The sequence below is a fragment of the Podarcis melisellensis genome (assembly GCF_964234715.1).
Source record: "Podarcis melisellensis genome assembly, chromosome: Z".
NCBI classification, from domain to species: Eukaryota; Metazoa; Chordata; class Lepidosauria; order Squamata; family Lacertidae; genus Podarcis; species Podarcis melisellensis.
The window spans coordinates 14,525,544-14,540,322 of record NC_138547.1 but is presented as its reverse complement, the minus strand read 5'-3'; the positions used below and the strand labels follow the sequence as shown (position 1 = coordinate 14,540,322).

The following is a 14,779-nucleotide window of genomic DNA, read 5'->3' as shown; positions in this document are numbered from 1 at the left end:
AGTGTTGTGAAATTGTGGGTGGGAGGCGAAGGCTGCCAGAGGGGACAGTGCTGGAGTTAGGAGTCCTGCCTTCTCTTTCCATGCATTAAGAATGGTTTGTGTGGATCACATTTGGAATGTTCTAAATGTTTGCTTTAAGGGGTATGCTGAGGTTGGAATTCCCTCTGTTAGTTCAGTTTCCAGTTGAATCCTTCTGAGAAACATAAAGGTGGGGATTGATCCTAGTTTTTCATCTGTGCTCACCTCCTCACTTATAACTCACAGCAAGCTTTGGATGTGAGAGAAGTGCCAGCTGTTGAATGGATGGGGACAGAACTCAGCCTGTGCCAAGGTAAGTCTCAAGGTTACCCCCAGTCACCCCACATTTACCTTGGAAGTTTACACCATCTATTTGGCAGCCCCATGGAACCTTCCATGACGATAGTGCCACTCCCTTGTCCCATGCAGAGATAAGTTGAGTCAGATTTGGGGTATAAAGGGACCTACCTGTACTGAATAAGCCCCATTTGAAGCACACCATGGGTCGCTGGGAAGTAATGTGCCTTGCCCTCTGCCTGGGCGCAGTGGGGGCAGCAAAGGTAAGCATGGGCATCAAAATATTTGCTTAAGGGACTACCACCAAGCTGCTGCTAATCAGGAATCAGGATCCAAAGAACCTTTCTCTTAAATCCATAGGATCAGAGGGGCTTAATTTTTTTTTTAAGTGTTCTTATAGAGTTATACAAGTGGGTCCTACAACAAAGTGTTGCAGCATGGAGCATTCTCTGTCTGAGACTCCCAACGGTTCCATTCCATTCTCCCCCACTTAGATAGTTTTCTGTTTCTCCCTACTATGCTTAGTCCTCACTTGTTTGTCTTAGAGGGTTTCCACTGCCTAAGTGTCCATTTCCTTCTGCTGGCCCCAACTAAAAATTGTGTTTGTGTGGTTTGGCTATATAGGTAATGGCACATGAAACTCAAATACATTTCTTCCCTTTTGGTTGGTTTAGCTGGGCATCGTGAACACGGAAGGAGGTTTTGTGGAAGGCGTCAATAAAAAGTTGGGCCTTTTCGGGGATTATGTGGATATCTTCAAAGGAATCCCTTTTGCTGCACCTACCAAGACTCTTGAAGACCCACAGCCTCACCCAGGCTGGCCAGGTAAAGAGGGAGTGGGGGGGGATGTCTGCACTTTCTTTTTTAACATTTTTTAAAAAATGTATTTTATTTTTTACGTCTGCACTTTTTTTTACGTTATTTTTTATGTCTGCACTTTTAACTACTAACAATGCCCCCTATGAACATTCCAAATGCTGAAAATGGTTTCTACATCGTTATATTATATTGGTGTCATCTGATCAAATTTGCAGATGACACCAAACTGGGAGGGGTGGCTAACACCCCAGAGGACAGGATCACACTTCAAAACGACCTTGACAGAGAACTGGGCCAAAACAAACAAGATGAATTTTAACAGGGAGAAATGTAAAGTATTGCACTTGGGCAAAAAAAAATGAGAGGCACAAATACAAGATGGGTGACACCTGGCTTGAGAGCAGTACATGTCAAAAGGATCTAGGAGTCTTGGTTGACCACAAACTTGACATGAGCCAACAGTGTGACGCGGCAGCTAAAAAAGCCAATGCAATTCTGGGCTGCATAAATAGGAGTATAGCATCTAGATCAAGGGAAGTAATAGTGCCACTGAATTCTGCTCTGGTCAGACCTCACCTGGAGTACTGTGTCCAGTTCTGGGCACCACAGTTCAAGAAGGACACTGACAAACTGGAATGTGTCCAGAGGAGGGCAACCAAAATGGTCAAAGGCCTGGAAACGATGCCTTATGAGGAATGGCTAATGGAGCTGGGCATGTTTAGCCTGGAGAAGAGGAGGTTAAGGGGTGATATGATAGCCATGTTCAAATATATTAAAGGATGTCACATAGAGGAGGGAGAAAGGTTGTTTTCTGCTGCTCCAGAGAAGCGGACACGGAGCAATGGATCCAAACTACAAGAAAGAAGATTCCACCTAAACATTAGGAAGAACTTCCTGACAGTAAGAGCTGTTCGACAGTGGAATTTGCTGCCAAGGAGTGTGGTGGAGTCTCCTTCTTTGGAGGTCTTTAAGCAGAGGCTTGACAACCATATGTCAGGAGTGCTCTGATGGTGTTTCCTGCTTGGCAGGGGACTTGATGGCCCTTGTGGTCTCTTCCAACTCTATGATTCTATGATTCATTCTATGATATTAGGAATCCTCACAAGAACCATGTAAGGTTCCCCTGTGTTGTTATGTCCATAATTACAGTGGGGTGGGGCTCAGATTGAGAAAACAGCAACTGGAGCTGCCATGCAGAAGTTCACCTGTTCAATCTCCTGTGACATACACAGGTACGGCTGGGAGAGACTCCTTGCCTGAAACCCTGGTGGGTTGCTGCCAGTTGGTGTAGACAGTACTGAGCAAGATGAACCAATGGTTTGAAGCAATGCAAGGAAGATTCCAATGTTCCTAAACTCATTTTTACCCTGAGCTTAACTATATGGCCTAGCTGAAGTGACTCCCCTATGAGGAAAAGGGTGCAATGCAGGAGGACTTGGGTCATCAATTTGACCTCTATAAAATAATTCAAAACACACATATATGTGTGTGCTTCACTCTTGCCACATTCAGGGTCTGAGTTAATTTTTCTAATGAGGCGCTTTGCCAAACATAGCCGTCCCATTTTTCCAGAGAGACCTGTCCCGTTGTCTTCCAAGCTTAAGTTGTCACTACCCAAAGTTGCTACAAAACTCCATACAATTTTGAGATTTTGTTTGGTCCCGGAAACAGATTCGGCTCTGTTAATTGAGGTGTTATAACAATCTCCGGCTTAATAAAGACTTTTAGATCAGAGGATAAACAATATAATTGCAACTAGTGCTGGTTTCAAGAGTTCTGTCCATGCACAAAAACCACATGTACCCAAACCTTTGGAGCCAAAGAGAAATTTCTGGCCTCCTGGAGCAGGTGCACTGAGCAGGCATCTCTCACAAGCAAGGCAGAGAGCTTAAATCCTCTTTTTTGTGCTGAGTCTGCTTGGGTTATCCAGCTTAAAAAGAGCTTTTTAAGCTCTCTGCTTTTCTTGTGGGAAGGTGGGCAAGGCCCATTAGTTGCACCAACTCTGGAACTCTTGCATGAGATTTTGCGGGAACTTGGGTGGTCCTACAAGATCTCATGGAAGCCTCCCAGAGCTAGGAACTGGGCAGGTCTTGCCCCCACGAGCGAAGAGGAGAACTTGAAAATTCATTTTGCACCAGCTAATCCCAAAATCCTCCCTTGGATTTAATTTGTGCCATTTCAACGAGCCTGCCTTGAAGTCATGCGAGTTAAATGTGTGTATGATGCTGTCATACTGAACTCGCCTAGAAAGGCTGCACTTCTTTGGCATTCCTGCCGTGCATGTTGTTAAGTTCTTATGACTTAAGAGCAACCATATTAACAGGCTGCTCAAAGTGATAATTGCCAGGGTGTCAAACACTACATGCCCTTTGGCTTTACCTCTCTTTGTGTTAATCTCCCACTTTTGTTTTGATGTTTCTTTTGCTGTGTTGTGATTTTGTGTTTTGTGTGTGTGTGTGTAGCTCAACCAGAACTATTTGAAAATATAAAACAAAACAAGCTTCCCCCTGGATGCCAAGCTGACAGTCCTGTACGTGTGTTCATCAATTTCTCTCTCAGGCACCCTGCAGGCCAAGGAGTATAAGAATCGTTGCATGCAGTCCACACTCACCCAGACAGATGTGCGTGGCACCCAAGATTGTCTTTATCTCAACATCTGGGTCCCTCAAGGGAAAAAAGAAGGTCAGTGTCCATCAAAAAGGATATTGTGGAGTTGGAAAAGGTTCAGAAAAGAGCAGCCAGAGTGATCAAATGACTCCCCTATGAGGAAAAGGTTGTAGCATTTGGGGCTTTTGAGTTTAGAGCAGTGGTTCCCAAACTTAGGGCTCCAGCTGTTTTTGGATGATAACTCCCATCATCCCTAGCTAGCAAGACTAGGGGGCAGGGATGATGGGAATTGTAGCCCAAAAGCAGCTGGAGACCCAAGTTTGGGAAACACTGGTTTAGAGGAAAGGTGAGTGAGAAGTGAAACGACAGATGTTTATAAAATTACACCTGGCATGGAGAAAGTGGACAATTCCACACACACACACTTTTCTTGTAACACTAGAATTCATGGGCATCTAATGAAGCTGAATGTTGGAAGATTCAGGGCAGAGAAAAGTCCTTCTTCACGCAGCACAGCGTTAAACTATGGAACTCACTCTCACAGGAGGTAGTGATGGCCACCAACTAGATGGCTTTCGAAGGGGATTAGAAAAATGCAAAGAGGAGAAGGCTGTTCATGGCTACTAGCCGTAATGGCTACGCTCTCTTTCCATGGCTGGAGGCAGCAGTGTTTCTGAATACCAGTTTCTGGAAACCACAGGAGAGGAGGGGGCTCTTGGGCTCAGGTCCTGCTTCCTGGTATCCCACTTGCTGGCTGGCCACGGTGAGAACAGGGTGCTGGACTAGGTGGGCCACTGGTCTGATCCAGAAGGGCTCTTCTGATGCTCTTTGGCTGATAGCTGAGGCAGAGCATGGGGTCTTGTGCAGATGTTTTCCTCACTGTGCAGTGGCATGTGTTAATTTGTGGGAGGGAGAGCTATCGTTTTTGACTTTCATTGCACTGGGTGACAACAACAGCTTGCATGAGAGCTGGTGTGGGTGGGTGTCATGTGATTTCTTGCCGCGCCAAAATCAATATATAACTGCTAGTTGCGAATGGGATCCGTTCCGGAGGCCCGTTCACAACATGAAAAGAGCACAACCCTAGCGGCGCATCTGCGCACACACGGGTGGCAATTGCTGTTTCTGCGCATGCATGTGACATCATTTTGCACTTCTGCGCATGCGCGAATGGCGAAACCTGGAAGTAACCCTTTCCAGTACTTCTGGGTCGCCGCAGGACGTAACCTGGAAGAACGTAACATGAAGCAAACGTAACATGAGGTATGACTATCATTCCCCACTCTCCACTTATCCAGAGGAAGAATGGCATCTTTGGGAATCCTCATAGAGGCATTGTATCCTTTAAACTGGGGTGGGAGGGGGACCTCAGCCTTCCAGCCCCCTCCCTCTCTCTGGCCATGGGGAAACTCTGCAGTTATACCCCTCACCAACCCTGCCTTGCACCCTCTGACAATGCCTCTTGGTTTCCTGGTTAGGGAACAGAGAACAGTGTGTAAGCGTGTGCAGAAACTAGTCCTGCCACACAAAAGGTAAAATTTACATTGATTGCTTTGTCCACTTTTGCCTTTAGCCGCGCCCACCACTGGCATGGGGCTCCTAGGAGGTTACCCAGAAAAGAATGTGGCCCTTGGGCTAAAAAAACCGCTCTGGCACTGCTTTAAATGTTGTTGCCCCTATCAGTCATCAATGGATATTTAGGCAGAGATCTTTGAGTTCTGGCTTCCAGCTGGCTCACGCCTCTGCTTCTTCATTCCTTCCCCTTTCTCCTTCAGTGTCCACCAACTTGCCCGTGATGGTCTGGATTTATGGGGGAGCCTTTCTCTGGGGTGGTGGCCAGGGACCCAACTTCCTGAGCAACTACCTCTACGACGGGGAGGAGATTGCCACCCGCGGAAAGGTCATTGTGGTGACGCTCAACTACCGCCTTGGACCCCTGGGTTTCCTCAGCACAGGAGATGCTAGCCTTCCAGGTAAGACCCTTCTTTGGGGGGATATTTCTCTACCCCCCCCCCACTACAGTCATCTTGCATAAGTTAAAGTTTGTTTTGCCGTTTCCCTCCAACCTTTGCATTGGAGGCTTGGGAACCAGTGACTCTTCGTATGCTGCTGGACTGCAGCTCCATCATTCCTCTGAACGCTAGCCATGCTAGCTGGAGTCTTAACAACATCTGGAGTGCCATCCCTGATCTAAGAAGAGGAATTATTTAATAAGGGAATGCCTTTTTCAGAGGCATTCTTCCATGTCTTGCATGCAGCAGGAAATGTTCCTCCTTAATTCAGGGAAGGGGGAATCTGTAACCTTCCAGACGTTGCTGAAATACAGCTCCCATCATCCCAGACTGGTGGCCTTGCTGGCTGAGGCTGATGGGAGTTGGAGTCCAAAAACATCTGGAGGGCTCCTGGTTTCCCATCCCTGGTCTACACCTACATGTGTATATATACCTGACAACTGAAAATCACACACAATACATCTAATCTACAAAATCTTATGGTGTTTTTTAATGCTAAAGGTTCTTTGTGTTGCTTTTCCTGGTCTGGCCTCACAATGGTCTGGCTCAGAAAAGCTCAGCTGAGTTATTTATTTATTTAACTGAAATATTTATGTCCCACTTTTCTGCTTGACAACAGCCCTGCAGGCTTACTCCTAGGGTGTGTGTGTGTGTGTGTGTGTGTGTGTGTGTGTGACTCCAGCTCTTTTCTTTCAGGTAACTATGGCCTCAAAGACCAGCACATGGCCATTGCCTGGGTCAAGAGAAACATAAAGAACTTTGGAGGGGACCCCGACAACATCACAATCTTTGGGGAGTCTGCTGGGGCCGTCAGTGTCTCCTTACAAGTATGGGGCCCTTACTTTCTATTTCATTTTGTTAAGGGTTTTTATTCAATTTAATTTTAATTTTTCCTATGTGTGGGGCTCTTGATTGGTTCAGGAGTTGAGTCACAATATGTGGTTTTGTTATTGTGGGGAAAGAGCTACTGGAAGAATGAGTGGCAGTCAAGGAGTGGGGTGGAATGCTGGGAGGAGCAAGGGACGGGGGGAGAGGGTCTGTTGTGAAATGGCAGCTTGGGGAAGGGCTGTAATAGCTCAGCGGCATAGAGCATCCCTTTATTCAGAACTTTGAGGACTAGAATCCTATTATATTTTTAGGAAAAAGGGCCAAAGCTAAGTGGTGTGGAGCACATACTTTGCATTCAGAATGCCCCAGGTTCAACAACTTTGCCAAAACAAGCTCAACAACTTTTGTGTCCGGATATTCACTTTTTGAAATACAATGGTACCTCAGGTTACATACGCTTCAGGTTACAGACTCCGCTAACCCAGGAATAGTACCTCGGCTTAAGAACTTTGCTTCAAGATGAGAACAGAAATCGTGCTCTGGTGGCACGGCAGCAGCGGGAGGCCCCATTAGCTAAAGTGTTACCTCAGGTTAAGAACAGTTTCAGGTTAAGAACGGACCTCCATAACGAATTAAGTTCTTAACCCGAGGTACCACTGTATGCCAACCCTAGATAGCGGCTTCCTATTTTCCTAAACAATATAAGGACTAGAAGCTTCATTCCCCTCCCCAAAGGGAAGCTGAAATTTTCTGAATGCTGACCTCTTACCAAGTACCACCTTCTGAGCTTTATTGTTTTTTGTCTTGGATATCAGTGCCCTCCCTTCAGATGTGAAGGAAATAAGCAGCTATCTTCTCTTTAAAAGACATCTGAAAGCAGCCCTGTTTAGAGAAGTTTTTAATATTTAATGCTGTATTGTTTTTAACACTTGATTGGAAGCCGCCCAGAGTGGCTGGGAAACTCAGTCAGATAGGCGGGGTATAAATCATCATCATCATCATCATCAAGTCCTTCTTCTGCTGAGCATCACGACAGACCAGTTGTCTGACTCGGTATAAAGCAACTTCCTATGATCTCCTATGACTGTCTTCTGTCCATTCTCCTGCACTGTAGATGCTGTCGCCCTACAACAAAGGATTGATCAAGCGGGCTATCAGCCAGAGTGGAGTCGGCCTCTGCTCTTGGGCCATTCAGAAGAACCCCCTCTACTGGGCTACCAAGGTAATGCAATGTCAAATTGGAGAGTTTTCTTTCTTTTTTCAAAATGATTTTTCAAAAAAATTTCCGGAGTAACACAAAAACCACATCCATGTAGCATGACAATAACAAAACAAGAAATTATGATGCATTCAATTCTGAAAAATTATAGATAAAATGGAGTACTTTTTATGATGGTGAGAACTGATAACAAAGCAGACACAAGTGTACAAAACAAATATGCCAGGTGAACAAAACTCCTTGGGAATCGTATCTCCCCATAATGGGCATTGTGAACGCTCTCCTAACGTAAGATGAACTCAATGAAAAGGTACCAGGTGACTGAGAAATAATCTTTAGATTTAACACATCTGGCCTGCTTGTTGTGCTCTTGTTCTTTTCTCAGATAGTGCCTGATTCCATACTTTACTTCCCCAGGCTTGGATGGTAAAAGGGGATTGATGCCTCCAGTGTTGTGCTATCTTCAGTTGGGCAGGAGTCACTAATAGAACAGTTAAACCTTTGCACAGCACTTTGTACATGTTGTATGGAAGAATTATGGATTTTGAAGGGATAGGCTGTGTTCTTTGGCTCGCGAGGTACAGTGGTACCTCTGGTTGCAGACGGGATCCATTCTGGAGCCCCGTTCGCAACCTGAAGAGAATGAAACCTGCGTCTGCACATGCGCAGGTCGTGATTCACATGCACGTGGTGTCATTTTGTGCGTCTGCGCATGCCCGAGCAGCGAAACCTGGAAGTGATCCTTTCCGGTACTTCCGGGTCACCGTGGGACGCAACCTGAAGCAAACGTAACATGAGGTATGACTGTACATGGTTTTCGGAAAATGCCCATTGGGAAGTGGTCTCGTTTGAACGTGAACTTGCCTGAATTTCTCCTCTGACTCTTCTTGCAGGTAGCTCAGAAAGTCGGCTGCCCAACAGACAACACCACAAAGCTAGCGAACTGCCTCAAGGTCACCGACCCCAAGGCCCTGACGCTTGCTTACCACCTGGAGGTGCTTAATCTGCCCTGTAAGTTGGACTTCAAGCGGTGAGGTGGGGCTGGGAATGGATGCCTCTGTAAACTGTGAGGAGCAGCAGTCTCTCCAGAGACTTCGGAAAGCTAAACAGAAGTGTCTTTTAAAAAGGAATGCTATTTATTTATCTTGTAAAATCTTTATATATCACAAAACTTTTAAAGCCGTTTATGAAAAGAATAAATATATGAAATTATGCTTAAAAAATAAACCCTGTTAAAAGCAACAATTAAAAGCCTTCAGCATTAAAACTAATGATAAGCTAAAAACCAGATTAAGAAACATTCCAACATGCTACGTGTCTGTCGATAGGTTTGTCAAAGCAAAAATGTTTTTTGGCAGGTGCTGGAAAGGGTATAGCGAAGGCTCCAGTCTGTTGTCAATGGACAGGGAGTTTCATGGTGTGGTCCCCACCCCCCCATGTTTTAACATTGATTTTTGAAAAATCTGGAATGAACGTTATGTGGCGCCTGTAGCAAGGCCAGTTCTGCAACACACACACAAAAAATGCACAGATAGCACATAGGATTTGAAAAGTGGAGAGGAACTGGGAGGTCACCTAGCATGCTCAAATAGGAATTACTATTAAATAAGAAAAGGAAGAAGATGAGCGCTACAGGCAGAGTATTAATTCCCATCCCAAGATGGGGTAAGATTTGCTCTTTCAACAAGGTCCCTTGGAGGAATTCACAGTGGCCAACCTAGATGCCATTTATAGGAAGCCCCCAAGCAGGATCTGAGCATAACAGCTCTCTCCCAATTCTTGATTCCCAGCAATGGGTATTCTGATAGTTATACACAGTTAACTTACATTTAACTTGTGCACATCTGGCTTCATATGCTTGGCCTTATTTATTTATTTTTAATTAACAGGTGGTGGAAAGTGAGGGTGGGGGTCCAGGAGAAATAACTTTGGCAATCCCACCTGCTGTTAAACCCAATGTATTTTGACTATACTCTGTTTTGACTTCAGGCATGATCCCTGGAATGTAACCCCAGTTGCCTATATATCATGTTCTATTTACCACCATAGCCTATATATCATGAGGACTAGAATTCTGCAGTTCAGTAGCTTTGCTGTAGTATAGCATATGACATCCCTCCTGCAGGATGTCCCTTTCCTATCCTAAACAGTCCAATTGGTTCTCTCCTCCCCCTGCAGATCCTCTCGTCCATTACCTTGCCTTCTCCCCAGTGGTTGACGGAGATTTCCTCCCAGATAAGCCAGAAAATCTCTTTGCCAATGCCGCTGACATTGACTACATCGCAGGGGTGAACAACATGGATGGGCACTTCTTTGCTTCAATTGACATGCCTGCTCTCAACCGCCCACTAGTGAAGATCACAGCGTAAGGGGTGGGGTGGGGGAGCAAAACCTGATTATCTGTGGGTGGAGGAGAGGACAGCCTTGTCCTGTGGCATAAGACAGAGATGGGGAACACCCTTGCTCCTAATTTCCTAATTTATATCACTGAATGCAAAAAATGGGGGGTGGTCATATCCCGTATGTAGATAAAACTACTGATACACACATGTTTTAGAAACCACAAATTTTGACCAAAAAGAGTGAATCAACTTGTTGCTGAACCCTTTAATGCTGAAAACCACAACCTATTGGACAGGTTTTATGTTGGAATAGATCCAACACTAGCAAAAAGGGAGAACTTTTGTATGGGCGCACAAACACCTGGAGGGTTGTGCCAGCCATTGCTCAGCTTCAGCAAATGAAGCCCCCCTGAGCAGTCCACCCTCAAAACTCCAGGACTTCCACCTTGGAAGCTGCTCTCAACAGTTCTGAGAACAGTTGATGAAGGTGGAAGCTCAAACATTTTGCTATAAGAATTTGAAAGTTTCTGTTTTGCTAGTCACTGTAATTAATAGATGTAAGGTTTTTTTTAAAGGGTTTAACTGCATCCTACCAGGATCCAGAACAAACTTGCCTGACGTGCTGTTTGATTATTTTTGTTCCTCTCTGCAGGGATGACATGTACCGTGTGGCCCAGGGCCTGACTGTGGAGAAGGGGGTGGAAGGAGCCAATGAAACCTTCTCCCTCTATACCCAGGTGTGGACTGACCACACAAACCAGGAAGTCATGAAAAGATCTGTGATAGACCTGGAGACAGACTACATATTTCTGGTGCCTACCCAGCAGACACTTAGTCTCCATTACCAAAATGCCAAGTGAGTGTTTCTGGAATGAGTTGGTAGCTAGGGTTTCAGAGAGAGACTTGCTGGTCAGTCATTATCTCTGCTTACAGTGGTACCTTGCTATACGAACTTAATCCGTTCCGGAAGTCCATTCTTAAACCAAAGCGTTCTTAAACCAAAGGCATGCTTTCCCATAGCAGCGGGGGACTCAGTTTACAAATGGAACACACTCAGGAAGTGAAACATGTTCTTATTCCAAGGCAAAGTTCACAAACCAAAACACCTACTTCCGGGTTTGCAGCGTTCTTAATCCAAGTTTTCATAAACTAAGCTGTTCTTAAACCAAGGTACCACTGTATTTCCATCCTGTGTCCTCCTTTTTAGGGGGTTCTTCTGCACTTGCAAGGAATTGATCCTTTAGTGTGGCAGCACCTGCTCACTGGAACTCCTTGCCTATTGATATTAGGCAGACCCATTCACAGTACGGTTTTCAATGCCTGCTCAAAACTTATTTGTTTAGGCAGACATGTAATTTTAATACATATATTTTTACCTATATCTGGATTAACATGTTCTTATGTCAGCTTGTTTCTTTAGCTCAGTTGCTTAGAACAAGGTGCTGATAACACCAAGCTTGCAGGTTCGATCCCTGTATGGACCAGCTGCATATTTCTGCATTGCAGGGGGTTGGACTAGATGATCCTCAGGGTCCCTTCCAACTCTACAGTTCTATGATCAGTATTTGTCCTCCCACTAAAGTGCCTCAAACCAACTTACAGTGGTGCCTCGCAAGACGAAAAGAATCCGTTCCGCGAGTCTCTTCGTCTTGCGGTTTTTTCGTCTTGCGAAGCAAGCCCATTAGCGGATTAGCGCTATTAGCGGCTTAGCGGGCTTAGCGGATCAGCTGATTAGCTGCTTAGCGGCTTGGGAAAAAGGGGGGGGGAAGGAAAAAAACCCCCGCAGGAACTCGCAAGACATTTTCGTCTTGCGAAGCAAGCCCATAGGAAATTTGTTTTGCGAAGCACCTCCAAAACGGAAAACCCTTTCGTCTAGCGGGTTTTCCGTCTTGCAAGGCATTCGTCTTGTGGGGCACCACTGTACACTGTAGAAACAAAGTTTTGTTTTCTGAAGAATATTTTACATTGCTTTATGTAAACCGCTTTTTCTGGGTGGCGTAAAAACTTCGGTTTTCTGAAAGGCAGACTTCCTCTTCATTTCCCAGAAAGGGTATTAAGATCAGCAAATGAAACCCTCCACCCCCATTGTTCAGCCTGGACACTGAGGTCCAGCTCCAAGAGTCTTCTGGCAGTTCCTTCACTGCGAAAAGTGAAGTGACAGGGAACCAGGCGGAGGGCCTTATCAGCATCGGCGCCCATCCCATGGAACACTCTCCCTGCAGATGTCAAAGAGTTAAAACAGCTGTACAACTTTTCATAGACATATGAAGCTTTTTTCTCCTTTCCCTCTGTGTTTTTGTTGGAAGCCGCCCAGAGTGGCTGGGGCAACTCAGTGAGATGGTTGCTGCATAAGAAATAAATTAATAACATTAGTTTTTCAAGGCCCAATTATTATTAGCTTGTGGTAAGGCAGAGATGACTTTTTCCTCTGGTGGCACTAGTGTTATGGACCGCTGTCCCTGCTGATCTACAAGAGACACCATCTGCACTGCTGTTCTGCCATCTTTTAAAGATGTGCCTCTTTGCATTCCCCTTAATTTCTTGACTCCAAGTCTCCTGTTTTAATTGCTATGGTGTTTAAACATGTTAACCATAAGTGCTGATATTTTAATGTTTTTAACGGGGCTATTTTATTGTGTATTTTAATTTTGAGGTCCATTGAGCAATATGAATATTAAGGGCGTCAGTCTTCCTAATGAGTAGACCCGTTTTAATTAATGGACATAAGTTAGTAATGGATATTAATTTCAGTGGGTTAATCCTGAGCAGAATTAACATTGACTACAAAACCGAAGAAGATTGTATTGGATACTAGTCCTAACTTGGAGGAGACCTACTTAAAGTAATGGGCAAGACTTATTATTTATATTATATTTATTTATATCCTGCCTTTTATCCAGACTGGGACTCAAAGCAGCTTACACAAATAAAAACAAGACAGATAAAATATAGAAAGCTAAAATAATACAAAATATGTCCAGTAAGAATGTTGGGAGAGGAGTTTGAGTCCCAGTGACTTTTGCTGTTTCTTTTCTTACTCACCATACCTTTCTCTATTTCTCTCTCTCTCTCTCTCTCTCTCTCTCTCTCTCTCTCTCTCTCTCTCTCTCTCTCTCTCTCTCTCTCCCCCCCCCCCCCCTCATTTTAGGAGTGCCAAGACTTACAGCTACCTGTTTTCCCAGGATTCACGAATGCCCATCTATCCCAGCTGGGTTGGTGCAGACCATGCTGATGACCTTCAGTATGTCTTTGGGAAACCTTTTGCCACTCCTTTGGGCTACAGAGCTCAGCACAGAAAGGTTTCTAAGTACATGATAGCTTACTGGACAAACTTTGCCAGAACAGGGTAAGGCCTGCTCGACTTTGTTGCCACTGTCCTTCTCCCAAACCCCTAAACACGAGACGTAGTCCTGTCCAGCTTTTAAAACCCTATTATTTCTCCCCACCTGAAAATTGCTGAGGTCAGACCACTCTATGCAACTGACCTCATTGCTGAACTGTTTCTATCTTCAACCCAAATATCTCCTCCTGTAACAAGCCCATTTAAACTGGTTCTATCCTCAGGTGGCAGAAAAAAGAACAGTCTTCCTTTCAGTAACAGATGATGGAGAGCAACTGGAAAGGGGCTGCTTGTAGGCTTCCCATTGAGACACCTGCAATGGGCACAGTGAAAGCAGGATGCTGGGCCCTTTTTGCTCTGATCCAGCAGTCAGGCTCTTGGGTTCTTAGTGGTATCATGTCCCGTGTCTCCTTTTCTCCAGGCTGAACAGACCTAGTCCCTTCAGCCTTCTCTGCATAAGGACCATTTCCCATACTTCTGACACCTTTGTCCCTGTTTGTCTGAATCAAGGATAGTCAATATGGTGCCCTCAAGATACCACTCCCATCCTCCCTCACCACTGGCCAACCATGGCCGGGGCTGATGGAAGTTGTAGTTCAACAACTACACCATGTTGGCTGCCTCTGTTCTAAATTTGGAACACAGGAAGCGGCCTTATACCATTATCATAGTTTTGGGCCATTTAGTTCAGTATTGTCTATATACTAGCAGCAGAGATGCCATTGAGGTTTGAACCAGGAACCTTCTGCATGCAAGACTCTACCGCTGAGTTACAGCCCTCCTTGCCTCATCTTATGAGATGCTTAGCGACTTACATTACTTAAGCTGGCACTGTGCCAGTCACAAACCTTCCACTGAGTGTGTGTTTGTATTCTTCGCCCTTTCCTAGTGACCCCAACAAAGGGGAATCGGAAGTCCCCATTGGGTGGGTGCCTTATGATATTCAGCATGGCTACTACCTGGAGATCAACAAGGACATCAACTACGAGTCAGCGAAGCAAGGCCTGAGAGCTCCTTTCGTGAATTTCTGGACTGTTGCCTACAGGAGCCTGCCAGACGCACCCGTCACCTTGGATGAGAAGTAGGAACTACTTGGGAAACAGTCGCTTCCATTTGTCCAAGAACCAAAACAAACCAACCAACCCAGATTCAGGATGAATAAATAAATCTTAACTCTTTGCAGAGATTGTGAGTTTATTTGTTCTTTGCCCTTATTCATAGACCATTCATCCAACCTCTGCTTACAAACTTCCAAGGATTGTGTCTCACCTTTAGAATTCTGGCCATGACACCAGCC

At 45.1% G+C, this 14,779-nt stretch overlaps 1 protein-coding gene across 1 annotated transcript; it reads left to right on the top strand.

The window, feature by feature from the left end:
* Window positions 1-503: 503 nt before the first annotated feature.
* Window positions 504-14,634, top strand: CEL (carboxyl ester lipase). The gene is made up of 11 exons (XM_081897180.1): window positions 504-578; window positions 990-1,140; window positions 3,694-3,816; window positions 5,517-5,714; window positions 6,450-6,580; window positions 7,696-7,803; window positions 8,694-8,811; window positions 9,979-10,165; window positions 10,795-10,998; window positions 13,291-13,488; window positions 14,372-14,634. Exons 1-11 carry the CDS (start codon window positions 519-521, stop codon window positions 14,565-14,567), a joined length of 1,674 nt encoding a protein of 557 aa, XP_081753306.1. The 5' UTR covers window positions 504-518; the 3' UTR covers window positions 14,568-14,634.
* The last annotated feature ends 145 nt before the right edge of the window (window positions 14,635-14,779 follow it).